This window comes from Ochotona princeps, chromosome 2 (assembly GCF_030435755.1).
Source record: "Ochotona princeps isolate mOchPri1 chromosome 2, mOchPri1.hap1, whole genome shotgun sequence".
NCBI lineage: Eukaryota > Metazoa > Chordata > Mammalia > Lagomorpha > Ochotonidae > Ochotona > Ochotona princeps.
This window is the reverse complement of record NC_080833.1, coordinates 72,649,580-72,663,978: the sequence shown is the minus strand read 5'-3', so window position 1 is coordinate 72,663,978 and position 14,399 is coordinate 72,649,580. Positions and strand designations below refer to the sequence as shown.

Here is a 14,399-nt window from a genome sequence, read left to right as displayed (position 1 = left end):
TGGCCTGGGCCTTGCTGGACTCACTGACACCGGCACTCGCAATCTTGACACCCACTGTGCAAGCAGATCCAAGGCTCCAGAGCAGGTGACCTAGGCCCTGTAGGACCCCTGTCCCACAGGCTCATTGATCTAGCACCCACTGTGTAGGCAAATCCAACAACCTGAACCAGGAACTCAGGGTCCCACTGGGCTGCCCCAACCCCCTTCTCCTAGGGCTAATGGACCCAGTACCCACTGTCCCAAGACTGGCATGGCTCACCTCACCTCAGCAGCCTGCCCCCTCCTATCCTCTTTCCAGCTCTTGCTGGTGGATGCTTGAGCCTAGCTAGGCCCAGCCAGTCCCCAGTCCTGGCCTTAATGTGAACTGATTGGTATTGCGGCTAGACCCAGCACCTCCTACACCCTGTTCCCAGCTACAGATCCTGCCCTGGTTCTCAGATTTGCCAGTGGATGTTATTAACTGGCCCATCCTGGCCTGTCTCCAGTCCTGACTCACGTGTATGCCAATGGGTATTGTAACCTGGCCTGGTTTGGGCTGCTCCTTGCTTTGGTTCTTGTACTTACCTGCAAGGATGCATCCTGATGAAGGAGTTCCTAAGTTCCTCTATCAGATCTTCCAGTGGCAGATCTCACACACTCTTGTGGGTCTTTGGCCCAAATTTCCTTTGTCAACCTCTTGTCCTGGCAGGAGCAGAGTCCAGCTGACCTGCACTGAGTCTGGTTCTTACTTTTGAGTGTTCCAGCCCAGACATGCCCACATACAGCTTTCCTGTGGTTCAGTGGGGGTGGAGACTTAGCCCAGCCTGTTCTACACCCACTATGGCTCTCATGAATAATAGTGGTTGCTGGACCCTAGCCCAGTCTGTCACTTCCCAGATCCAGTCTACACCCATGCTAAGGGAGACTGCAGCCGTGTCAACACTAGCCTGCTGCCCCCATTCTGGCTCTTGTGCTCACCACCACTGAGAACACCAACCCAGCCGGGGCATCCCCTTAGCTCTCTAACCAATCCTGTTCCCAGCTACAGATCTTGTGCATGCCAACAGAGATTGCAGTCCCACAGGGGTGAGCCCACATACCACCCCCCAGACACATAGATTCTGCCCCCAGATCTGAATCCTTCATGTGCTGGTTAGTGTCAAGTCCCAGTCTATCATTACCCATCCCCTGTTCTAATTCTCACTGATGGGTACTGTGATTTAGCCCAGCCCTAGCTTTAGTGTGTGCCTATGAGTTGTATTCAGTGATAGTGGAGGCTAACCACCCCAGCCTAGGCCTCTCTTGTATGCTGGTACTTCAGTCAGCCCCTAAGGGTCCTCCCATTTCCTGCTCCAAACTACTCAGTCTCAGCCCTCTTTCTTACCTGCAAGGACAGTGGCCTTGTCCATGAAAGTCCACCTTAGTCATTCCTCACATGCACATGAACCATCAGGTCCCTGTTCACCCCCACCTATGCCATGCCCCAGACCACCTGTAAGCTCACACCCTCAAGTCCCCATAGTGTGCCACCAGGTGGCCTGAGGACTTGGCCTGGTGCCATTGTTGCCCTGGGGTACCTGACCCGGATCCTGCCAGCCGCAGTCACCTGGTGAGTGGGGCAGAAATCCTGGGTCCCGAATCTACAAAATCCAGGATCCTTCCTTTCTTAATTCTTTCTTTCTTAATTTTTCTCAGATAATTCACTGTTGATGTGTAACAGAGTTACTGATTTTTATACATTAATTTTGCATTCTGTAACTTCTCTGAATTTGCTTATTTCAATAATGCTTTGAAGGAGTATTAGAGTTATCTATTTATAAGAAAATGCCGCCTGAAAATAGTGAGAAATTGACTCGTTTCTTCCCATTTGGATGACCTTTATTTACTGCCATTGTGTAGTTGCTCTGATTAGACTTCCAGTAGTTTATTGAATAAGTATTTGCAGGTGGGCATTTTTGTCTTGTTTCAGATCTTAGAAAGCTTTCAAATTTGTACCAGTATGATATTAGCTATGTATATTTTTGTTTTGTTTCCATTTATCATTATTATTATTATTAATTATTATTTTATGATAAAGTTCCATAGATTTTGGGGTTTTTCTAACCCCTCCCCCCAAACTGATTTCCCCTATATTATTACAATAGTATAATTTTTCATAAACAGTCATAGGTCCATCACTATGGTCATGGACAATTGCAGAGAGTCCAACATCCTATTTTCAAAATATATTTAATAGTTTCATTGGGAGTCCATCTTTGATCTGGAAGCACAGATACATACTGCTTTGTATCCTCACATCTGGATATGATCATCTCCCTTACACAGTTGCTATACATCCCCCTAAGCCAAAAGCTACAAAACAAAGCCAACAATAGGAAGAAAAATAGAAATTTACAACACCATGAAGTTTAATAACATGCTACTGAATAACTAATGTATAGCTAAATAAATGAAAAAGAAAATCAACAACCTTCTTGAAGAAAATGATGCTCCTCTATGACCCATGAATTTAATATGAGAAAAACCTTCTTTGAAGAAAGGCAAATAAAAACAAAAACATCAAGATCTATGAGATACAGTTTTCATTGATCTTTGTTGGTGAGATGTGTCTCCTGTAGGCATCAAATAAATGGGTTTGTTTTTTGATCCAGTTTGCTAATCTATGACATTTGATTGATGAGTTTAAGCCACTTACATTCAGGATTAATATGAATGGATGGTAATTTGGTCCTGTCATTTTGCAGTAGGTTGCTCATTGATTTAATCTTCCATTGTCCTTTTACTGGGAAGTTCTTCACATTTGCCTTTGGTTTTGGGGGGGGTGCTATTCCTCTTCTCTGTCAAGGCAGTCATCAAGGACATTGTCCCCTGCGTTTATTTTCTTGTTGTTTTGTCTGCTTTTGATATCAGGGTAATGGTGACCTCATAAGATGAGTTATAAAGAGTTCTTTCCTATTTATATATTTGTTTTTCCATGTAATCTTTGAATTATACACATTTGCCTTTTAGGGTTGCTTTTATTACACACCATAGCTTTTGGTGTGTCATGAACTATCAGGAAACTAGGCACTCTTATGTGGGATGCAGGTATTTCAATCAGTTTCACTTAAAAAAAAGGTTTGCTTATTTTTTTGTTTAAGATTTATGTATTTTTATTACAAAGTCAGATATACAGAGGGAGGAGAGACAGAGGGGAAGGTCTTCCGTCCGATGATTCACTCCCCAAGTGAACCGCAATGGCCAGTGCTGTGCCGATCCCAATCCAAAGCCGGGAACCAGGAACCTCTCCCAGGTCTCCCACGCAGGTGCAGGGTCCCAAGGCTTTGGGCTGTCCTTGACTGCTTTCCCAGGCCACAAGCAGGGAGCTGGATGGGAAGTGGAGCTGCCGGGATTAGAACCGGCGCCCATATGGGATCCCAGTGCGTTCAAGGCGAGGACTAGCCGCTAGGCCACGCTACCGGGCCCAAGGTTTGCTTATTTTATAGAGATACAGAGAGACAGGGAGAGATAGAGAGATCTTCCAAACACTGGTTCCCTCGCAAATACCCACAACAACTAAACCTGAACCAGTCTGAAGCTGAGTTCTCAGTTCTCTCATGTGGGTACAGGGGCCTAAAACCTTCAGCCATCCTCCACTGCTTCTCCAGGCCATGTGCAGGGAGCTGGATCGAGAGTAGAGTCACTGGGACTTGAACCAGTATCCATATGGAATGTTGGCGCCAAAGGCAGAACATTAGTCTGATAAGTCACCATCCTGGCCTGTGCAGTTGGCATCTTGCAAACCAAATACCAGTCTGTACTATTTGTTATGTTTGATATTAGCGTCTTTTGTTATGTTTTTATTTGTCCATAGTCTAATTTTAACTTGAAGAATTTGATTTTTTTTAAAGCACTTGCATCTCTCTGCCAAATCTCTGTTAGAGCATTAAATTGTTTCTCTGTTTTCTTGGAGTTTGTTGATTTTTATTAGAACAACTAACTTTAATTATTTATTCAAGCATTTGACAATGTTAGCGCCTGGGAGATTGGTTTCTGGCAGTTTATTTTATTCTTTATGTGAGGTCAGACTCCCTAACAGTTTTTGATGCTAGTGGAATATGACATGGTATGCACATTGATTTTCTTTGAGACTTTATAATGTAGGGTTTTTTTTTATTAATTATTTTGCATTATGTGACAGTTTCATAGGCTCTGGGAATCCCCCCATCCCTCCCTCTCCCCTCCTCCTGGTGGATTCCTCCACCTTGATGCAGTATTACAGTTCAAATTCAATCAAGATTCTTTCCTTGCAGACATATACCAAGCATAGAGTCCAGCTACTTATTGTCCAGGTGGGTAGGTTTATTCTTGTTCTTCCAGAAATGCTTTTGCTGAACCTCTGGATTCTTGACTTCAATATTAAGTTGCTCCCCAAGTTGGGGTTTGCCACAGGTCTGTTGCCAGTGCACAATTAGTGCCTCAGTGATCCCTTGAGCTCAGATCTCTCCCAAATCTACCGTCAGTGCTTTGAAAAGAATGAACTGAGAATTCATTGGAAAAAGGGACCATGCATCACTCTAAGCCTCCCTGTGAACCCAGGGCAGGCTTAAATGCCCAGTTGTGTAACCATCAATGCTGCAAGACTAGATTGCCATCTAGTCCACAGCCCACTCAGATCAGCTCCCCATGGGGGTCGGACCAAAACCCATACTGTTACAGTCTGTCTTCTGACATGGAATCACAGCCTGAGACTACTTTCAGTAACCACATCTGATGGTGGATGGAATATAAAACCAAACAACTGGAGCTATGTGGATCTACTTGGCTGTCAGTGTAGGCCCAGTGGTTCCACCTGCAGGTACTGATCTGAGCCCAGGAAGACTAGGAAATTCTTAATTTGGAATTCTACAAGTCCAGAAATGAACTCCAAAGCATAGTCTTTTGGTTCCTTGATGTCTACTCAATGATCAGGAAAGGATAATAAATACAGCTCCACTAGGCAAAATCACACCAGGTTCTCATAATCACTAGGCCCTGAGAAATCCTGGGATTGTAAACTAGACACACATGAGGCTAGCAATAATAGGTACCAGGATGAATCTGTTCCACCTGGATACAGGTCTCTGGATGGTAGCGCAGATCTAGAGGCACTAACCTCAGGCACCGATGATGAACTTCACCAGCTTACCACTGAGTCCTGAGACACAGTTCTGTGGTTCCTTTTTATCTGCCCACGGTTGGAGGGGAAATGATGAAGACAAACCCTTGATCATTTGAGAAGGTACTTAGTTGGGTCAAAACCGGATTTCACAATCATCAGGCCTGTCCTGGTACGATTTCAGAGGTTCAGCTAAGGCTCATGTGAGCCTGGCATTGATGCGTAACAGAGCATGTCTGTCCCATTGAGGCTCGTATCTCTGATCACAGGGCAGCTGCACAGGCTCCATGTGTAAGTGCTGAACTAAGCTAGTAGAGATCTTTGGGTTTTATTAAGTGCTGGGTCACACAGCAGCAGCCCGATTAGGGACTCCATGGGACAGCCCTAGGTACCCTTTCTTGCTTAACTCCTTAGCACCAGGAGTCTTCTTCCATTGCTTGGTGATGAGTGATGAAGTTGGTCTGGACTAAACAGGAACCCAAAGCTTGGTCAACAGGTACTAACCAAGTTCGAGTTTTTATCATTTTAGGCCTGGTATAGGGTATCAAGTCTAAGGTCTGGACTTATTTCATTCTTTTTCTCCACACTGTGCTACTTGGGAGGTGGAGGAGAAGTGTTGTTGGTATTTCTTTGCTTGCTGTTTTCTTCAGGAGAAAAATAGGCATGGTGGTCTGTTTTCTGTTACTCTTGTGCAAGTGACTTGGAGATGTGAACAACTGTTCAAATTGGTATCTGTGGGGAGATAGTCACCTGAGCATCTTACTTGGCTGCCATCTTGCTCCATTTCCCTTGTTGTTATGGTTTTTTTTTTCTTAGTTGTACATATAATTTATATGCAGTAAAAGGTTTTGCAAAATATTTAAACTTGCAGTTACTTCTTAGAATATTAAGAGCTTGCTGTTATTAAATGACTGTTCTTCTAATGCTCAATAGGAACTGTGATGTAATATGTCACAAAAATGGAAAACATAATAGAGTCTGTCTCTCTCATAAAGAGAAATGATTCAATAACATTATTTCTTTACTTTAAAAAATGGATGACATCCAGAAAATTTTTTGAAATTTTCTCAGCATTTAAAACCAGCACTACGAAAAATAAGCATTACTAAGGTAAATCACTGCTTATCTCAATTTATAATAATTTCATTTAATATCATAAAATGGTATGCATATAATGATACATAATTAAGTATGTTTTATATAATTTGTGCCTAACCGATGTTTTATAACTTGAAATCTAGGGAGCCAAAGGAGATCCGGGTTTTTCCCCAGGACAAGCAGTTTCTGGAAAAAAGGTAATTATTTGTTCATGGGATAAAATAGATGGTAAATATTTTGAGCTTCTTAAACTGATTTTTATATTTTTAAAATTTAGAATTTACTGTATCTAAAGTAAGGAAAAATTTGAAAAACTAAAGTATATTAATTTAATTTTGTAGAGTGACTGCTGTGACCTGCCATCATGGCATCTGTGAAAAATATTTTTTGTGTTAATATATATGCATGAAATAATGTGTAATTCTTAATGTTATTTTATCCCCTTTTGGAATACATCCAAATACTCTGTCTTATAAGTGTTACAGCAGTTTTAGGTGAGAGAAGCAGTATCATTAATTTGTTTTGTAATTGAGAAAATAAAATCCATAGATTTAAAATGCTCGTCATATGGCTATGAGGTGGAAGAGTTCGTATACATTTAAATTTTCTGATTTGCAGTCCGTTATGCTTTTGTTTCATTATAATGCTGTCAAACACACACACACACACACACACACACACACACACAGCAACAAAGATTTCAACAAACTCTACTGGGAGGAGGATGTTATTTTATAGTGTAAATAAACATAAATAGATTCTTTAGGAGAACATCTGAGAACTGTGTTTAGATAAGCACATGATAAATATGATATAATTATAGCATGTTTTTGTTTATGTGCTATACATCACAGCTGAAATTATCTAGACAATTTTGATGATTTCTAGGGTGGAAGTTTAGAAATTACAGCAATGTAATGTAACTGAATTCACTAAGTCTAACTTAAAAAAGGTATGAAAGTTCAGTGCTAGAAACACAGTATTTCCAGTACTCTCTTAATTGTTGCATGGAAAAAAATCCTATAATCTGAGAAACATAAATGCCATTTGCCGGAGTCCAGCTCCAGCTGAGTTTGGAACTCGAGAAGGGTGCGTGGATGAGGTGTAAAGAAAATAGGTGGACCACTAGGCTTCCTTGATCATTGTGGACTATGCGAGAAAGCTGTCTGCTTTATTTGTACAGAACCAGTCAAACTCTGGCTCAGACTTTTTACGTCATGGTCAAGTGGGTGTTTCTAAGGATAATTCTGCAGTTTGTTTCACCTAAGGCAGGATGTTATCCATTCTGGTGCCTATCAGTCAGTAACACATTCCTACTATAATCGTCATTCTATAGCTAGTCTTGAATCAGCTAAGGGAGGAAATGTATCACAGGAGGCAGGACCTAAAGATCAAAGAAAAATGGGGACAATCCCAGTTCCTATGAAATTACAACACAATGTAATTAATAAATAAATTAAAAAAAAAAAAAAAAGAAAAAGGGAAAGAATAGGTTTCCCCTACACCTGGAGACTAGTGCCCTTGATTAGCATAGGATCAATGGGGGAGAAAAACCCTAAGCATAGGTGCCTGCTATACCCTTGATTAGCACAGGATCAAAGGGGGAGTTAACACCCCTGATCAGCATATTGTCAATGAGGGGCAGCCATGGCAGCAATAGTGAGAAACCTTTTGGCTAAAAGCGATATCAGCAACATTAGCCTCCAAGCTCGCATTGGTACTATACGTTAACTCCGCAGAGGCAGACAATGCCTAAATAGATTATAGAAATCTCAGTGGGATTGTCCGGTGTCCATGCAAAGGAAGGTGGAGCTGCGTTCAGGTGGTTGTAGATATCCGCAGGGCCCTGCCTACAACGGAACAATGCTCTTCACACCCTCGTGTTCCCCACATCCACTGCACGGACCCCAACAGCCATTTCTTGAAATATAAATATAGGACATAGGATTTCTGTTACCTTTTTTTTTGTAATTACGTTGCATTATGTGACACAGTTTCATAGGCTCTGGATTTCTCACAAGTTAAAAATCAGAGATCAACTCTATTTCAATGACTGCTTTAAATGAAACCCACAGTTTAAACATTGTTTCTATTCAAATGGTTAGAATTATTTTTCCCTGTGGCTTCTCTGTACAAAATACAGGGTGGTTCTGCATGGCAGTGCAGGCTTGGAAGTATGTCAGCATTTTTGTTTTTGTTTTTTGTTTTATTTTTTAAATTACATATGTAATAGTTGTGGTTAATACTTTATATCAGAAATATAATAAATGATAGAATTTAATAACATATCACCTTTGTGCTATAAGTAAAATGCAACATTTAAAATTGAGAGACTGTTTCTAAACGGGTAATATTTTGAAACAATCTATTACAAATTACTTTTATATTAAATTGGGTTCACATATAATGAGGAAGAAATAGATTATGTAATTTGAAAATAAAGAAAAACACATTAAATTGATAGGAGATAGGAGCAGAGAGGGCTTGGAAAATTAATCTACCATTTTTGGAGAATAAGAAGGGATGTATTGCTCTGCTCCTAAACCTATATAGTGAAATACATGATGTTTTTTTCACTTTATATAAATAGAAATAAGAAATAAAATAAAAATAAGAAATGAAGCAGTGAAAGAAATCACAGCAGTTCATTTTCGTAATGCAACATCCACTAAGCAACATTTATAACTCAGGCACAAAAACGTTTTTAAGGCCCTTTGGAACCTCGATAGTGTTCACAGGCTTTTATAAAATCAATTTTTAAAAGTGATGTAATTTACTTTTCCCAAAGGACAAGTGGGAAACCCTCAGCATCATTAGCATTATTCTGACTTTTCAGACATAGGAACACTGGAGAAGAACTGATTCGCCAATGATTAAAGCTAATTGAATTAGACCGTTGTTGATTCACCTTCTCCTGGTGCATTTCCTTTCCTCTATCACTAATAAATGCAAAGCAAACAAACAAAAAAGATACAGCTTGGAAAATCCACACAAAATAGTCATTATGCCTCAAATGAAAACTATTTCAAATACCTTTGAGAAGAAATATTATAATGATTCTCCCCCAAAATGGAAAAACAGGCCATTGTTAGTAATCAGAAACATTCTTTCAACTTCCAAATAAATTTGAAGAAAATAAAATGGACAATGCATTAAAAAGTGAATAACCTAGTTACTACAGAATTTATTTAACATTAATGAATCTGTTACAGTGGAAGGAGAAGAGACAAGAAAGAGGGGAAGATACACTGTCTCTTGAACAAACGGGCTCTGAGAGACCTCAATCTCCAGCTTTCTCTCCAGCAATTCCTGACACATGCCTGGTCTCCCATTTCAATTCATGTGTCTGCTGTCACCTCCTCTACATGTGTTCTCTCCCTCTCACCAGTATACTTTCTCATTCCTTCATGATGTGCGCTGGACTACTCTAATTGGTTAGGTCAAACCAATTTTTTGTGCAAGCTGAACATAGAAGCAGAACTTTTTCTCTTAGACCATGTTGCAGGAATCAGACCCGGCCTCCGGGGCCCCTAAGTCCAGATCTTGGATTCTGACAAGGCCTCAGTGTACAAAGATGAGGTCAGGTCTTCTAAAGCTACCTCACAACACACTTGGAGAAGTTTTGGAGTTACTTAAATTGATGGGGATTTGGGAATGAGAGGTCAAAAGCAGTAAGCGCCTGGAGGTAAGGAAGTGCAAACTGGGTATTCAGTTCTGGAAGAAATAAGGGCTGGGAAAGGAGCCAGAAATGAATGTAGTAGGTTTGACTCCTGAGATTAAAGGGAGCTCTAATGTTCAAGTCCGTTTAATAACTTAAAACCTCTGTGGTTGGTTTGTAGGGTGATCAAGGTCTCGCTGGATTAGTGGGTCCCTCTGGTGTGCGAGGCAATAAGGTAAGATGTAGATTTACTTTGACATTATTGAATGTAATATGAATCTAGAACTCCATTACTTCTTTGAATTTGAGCCCAAAACAGATGGTTTTAATTCTTTTTCTTAGAAGAAGAAAATTAGTATGATGCCCTAATTCAAAAAAGTGAATACCGGTTCTTCAGGCTTCAATTATTTTATCTGTAAAATGTAAAGATAATAGTACCCATTTCATAGAAAAGTTTTGGGAAGATGGAGAGAGTTAACTTGTGCCATACAGTGTCAAGCAGATAGCCAGCAGTTACTATTGTTAATCATGCATTGTTTGCGTTTTGGAAAGCTTAACACTGTTTATGTTTCCTCAAAAACTGTGTAAAAGAGCTTCATTATAAAATGATGGAAAGGTTTTTACATCATAACAGTGTTGTCTCTTCAATACCACTCTATGAGTTACATAGTCTACAGAATAGTAGACTAGGCAGTAGTTAAAGTATGATAATTACCTTGAAAGTTTGGAGTGATCATTTCCAAAATAGTTGTGATACACAATCAGGAAACTGTTGATTTAATGCTACTTAGTATGCCTTTAATTACCTAAATACCTCTTAGGGAAATGTACTGATATGTAGCATCGAACAACTTAAATGTGAATATAATCTCATTTATTTTATTTAATATTAAATGCACACTGTAACATCTCCACGGTTGCATTGTGCATAAGTGATAAATAAACTAATCCTTACTTTTTTTGGTTAAATTCTCCCTGTGTTACATAAAATGAGAAATCCAGAAAGTGAAACATTAGGAAATGTTGAGTCGTTTTTGTGGACAGTAGTGTATAACATACTGTTTCTGGGAAGAACAAGTGTTTCCAAACAAAAGAAAATGGTCTACTTTTAATGATTAAAGCTAATAATTGTCTTAACTGCCAGGTGTTACTTAAAGCAGAAAATAACTAATTTCCAAATACCTATTTACATGCTAAATGGTTAATTTTAAAATAGTAAGAAGACTTTGTGGTCTGTACTAGTCTAGAAAGATAAAATAGCATTACTCTAAACATACTGAGCCATGAAATGAATTGAATATTTTTCCACAGATTTCCTTGTTCTCTTACATTACTTTTCAAACTTTTAAAATCTAAGTTTAATGTCGAACAGAAATAGACCTTGTGTATAACAGGGATTTTGGATGTGTTGCCAACCGGCAGAGTTGCTGAATTTTCTCTAGAGTAGTTTTAATTAAAAGTATTTGGAAACTAAGTTATTTTCTGACAAATGAAGTACCCATGGTTTATTCAAGTTTAACATAGTGTTAAAATATTTGATACTTTTTTTTTAAGATTTTCTGAGAATGTTTTCCTCCTTTTCAGATTATGTCTATTACTGGAAATCATATACAGATTTTTGAAAGGCAAACATTGTTAGGAATAAGATGTTATATTGAATCCGTATTCAATATAAATCTAAATTCTGCACCTAGCAGGCTGCGACAAGTTTCCATATTCTGTTTGTGCGTGGCTGTCTTGGTACATTTTATATTGGTCCAAAACGTGGCTGATACTGAGTATATCTTAAGGAGATTGATTTATGTCACAGATTTGGGGGCTTCAGGAGCATGCCAGCATCTGCTCAGCTCTCCTGAGGACCTCAGGATGGATGCCATCAAAGTGGTGGGCACAAGTGCAAGATTGGTGAGCAGCAAATGTGGAAGAGGGATCCAGGGCATCCAAACACTGATATGAAAATTCATTCTCATGGGAAATAATAGTCTCAAGAGTTTAGCATTAACCTTTGTTTAAAGCTGATTATTTTCTTTTTTTTTTTAAGATTTTTTTTTATTATTATTATTGGAAAGCTGGATATACAGAGAGGAGGAGAGACAGAAAGATCTTCCATCCGATGACTCACTCCCCAAGTGAGCCGCAACGGGCCGGTGCGCGCCGATCCAAAGCCGGGAACCAGGAACCTCTTCCAGGTCTCCCACGTGGGTGCAGGGTCCCAAAGCCTTGGGCCGTCCTCAACTGCTTTCCCAGGCCACAAGCAGGGATAAAGCTGATTATTTTCCACCAGGCCACATACCTTAAAAATTCTGCCACCTTGATATCACCACACTGAGGACCATACTTCCATCACACGAATCACTGGGGAACACATTCAATCTATACAAACAGCCTAGTGGTGCCTTATTTTAATATGTGTATAAGGTGCAGGTGCATTCAGGATCAGCTAGATACACTGTTCTTGTGTTTTTCTGGAAGATTAAATGGCAATTCTGATTAGTGGGTGGAATTTGAAATAAATAGTATAAATAACAAACTTTATTTTCTTAATTAAGTTAAGCAATTTGGTTCTTTTTTATAGACTACTTCAATGACTTACAGAGTGGGCTGCTGCAAATGAGATTCATTCTAGGAGAACCTAGAATAATGACCCATACCAACTGTAGTCGAGGGACTCCCATTCTTTCATTCTCTCATTTCTCCCTGAAAGTGCTGCATGTATTTATAAGATCATGACAAAAACTTAAATTATCAATTTTGTGAGAAACCCAACATAAAAACATATATGTTAGAAGACTAGCTCAGGGTAACCTCAAAAGTTATGTCTGTATTGAGATATGAAACCGACATCAAATGTGCTATTTCAACTATTTGCTTCATATTTTTGCTTGTTGCTTTAGTCTGTATGTGATTGGGCTCTCCAACTCACCCATGTGTTTAAATTGCATAGTCATAAGGTAATAGTACTAAAGAGGGTATAGACTTAATCCAAATATAGTATTTGGGATGGCCTAGTGGGGGCCCTTAGGTCATTATGAGGATACCCTCAGATTGGCTATGAAAATTGAGTTGTGTCTAACCTCTCCCTGTCTACTTCCTGGTTTACATCAACACTCCCTCTTTTCTACCCATTGTTTCTCACTAGATATGGTCCACCTGGTGTTGGACTATGAACTTCCAAAGCTGTGAGTGTAAATCAATAAAAACATTTTCTTTAAAAAAAGGGAAACAGAAGATATACTCATATATTTGAAAGGCATAATTACAGAGAGAGGAAGAGACAAAGAGAGATCTTCTATCCACTTAGGAAATGGCCACAATGCCGGGTCATAGCCAGACCAAAACTAGTAGCTTAGAACTGCCCCCTATAGACCATTTTCTGCTGCCATCTCTGGCACATTAACAAGGAACTAGATCGTAAATGGAATAGCTGGGACTCAATCAGTGCTCATATGGGTTGCTGGCATAAACTAATTTTTTTTTTTTACATTTTTTTTTGCACTGGAATTCCCCCCGCCCCTCCCCAAACCCTCCCCCCACCCCACGGTGGATTGTTCCACCCCGCTGTATTTCCATAGTTCAAACTCAGTTGAGATTCTTTCATTGGAGGTTTTGACCAATCATAAAGTCCAGCATCTAATTGTCCTGGCAAGTTCAATGGCTTCCTGGTGAGACCATCTCTGGTCCAAAGGCAGAACCAGCAGAGCATCATCCCAATCAAGTAAAAAACTCAACCTAATATTTACAACCATTTACAGCATTATGGCATTAATTGACATGGTATTGATTAACCAATATGTTACTAGGAAAATGCATGTTCTCGACCACAACCTGTGACTTCCTCATAGACATTTCAACTTTGGTTTACATTCAACCATGGTCTATATACCTTAAAATGGCTATAGATTGCTATTCAGCTGTCTCTTGTCTTTTTCAATGTTAGTATTTAGCATTTTATAGCATTGAAGCGTGATTTTGCTGAACTGCTGTTTTTCGGGTAGTCCAACTCTATAACTTTAACAGGACAAATGTCAACAGTTTAGGTGAATGTTTTTGGGAGGGGTGTGCAGAGAAATCCTCAACACCCCAGAGAGGAGTATCTGATCTTTGTGTCCCACCCAGTGAGTCACAACTACCCCTCTGATGAACACGGAACCAAGATAGGGGTGGGATTGCTAAACAGAGATGCATATGGCATAAACTGATTTAAGGGCCAGGCGCTGAAGCCTAGTAGCTAAAGACCTGCCCTACCTCGCATCAGGATACCATATGGATGCTGGTTCATGTCCCGGCTGTTCCAGTTCCCATCTCTGTTTGTGGCCTGAGAAAGCAGTTGAAGACAGCCCAAAGCCTTGTGGCCCTGCATCTGCATGGGAGACCTGGAAGAAACTTCTGGCTGTTGACTTCAGATTGGCTTAGCTCCAGCCATTATGGCTACTTAGGGAGTTAGCCAGTGGACAGAAGATCTTTCTCTCTCTGTCTCTCCCTCTCTCTGGAAATCTGAATTTCCAAAATAAATAAATAAATAAATAA

The 14,399-nt window shown here is 39.8% G+C and overlaps 1 protein-coding gene across 2 annotated transcripts in view; it reads left to right on the top strand.

Annotated features, from left to right (window-relative positions):
• COL24A1 (collagen type XXIV alpha 1 chain) overlaps positions 1-14,399 on the top strand; it is a 339,546-nt gene that overhangs the window by 41,238 nt on the left and 283,909 nt on the right. For both annotated transcript variants that reach the window (XM_058658790.1, XM_058658792.1), the window contains 2 exons: positions 6,358-6,411; positions 10,054-10,107. In XM_058658790.1, the coding sequence (XP_058514773.1) occupies positions 6,358-6,411; positions 10,054-10,107 (108 nt within the window). The remainder of the gene's footprint in view (positions 1-6,357; positions 6,412-10,053; positions 10,108-14,399) is intronic.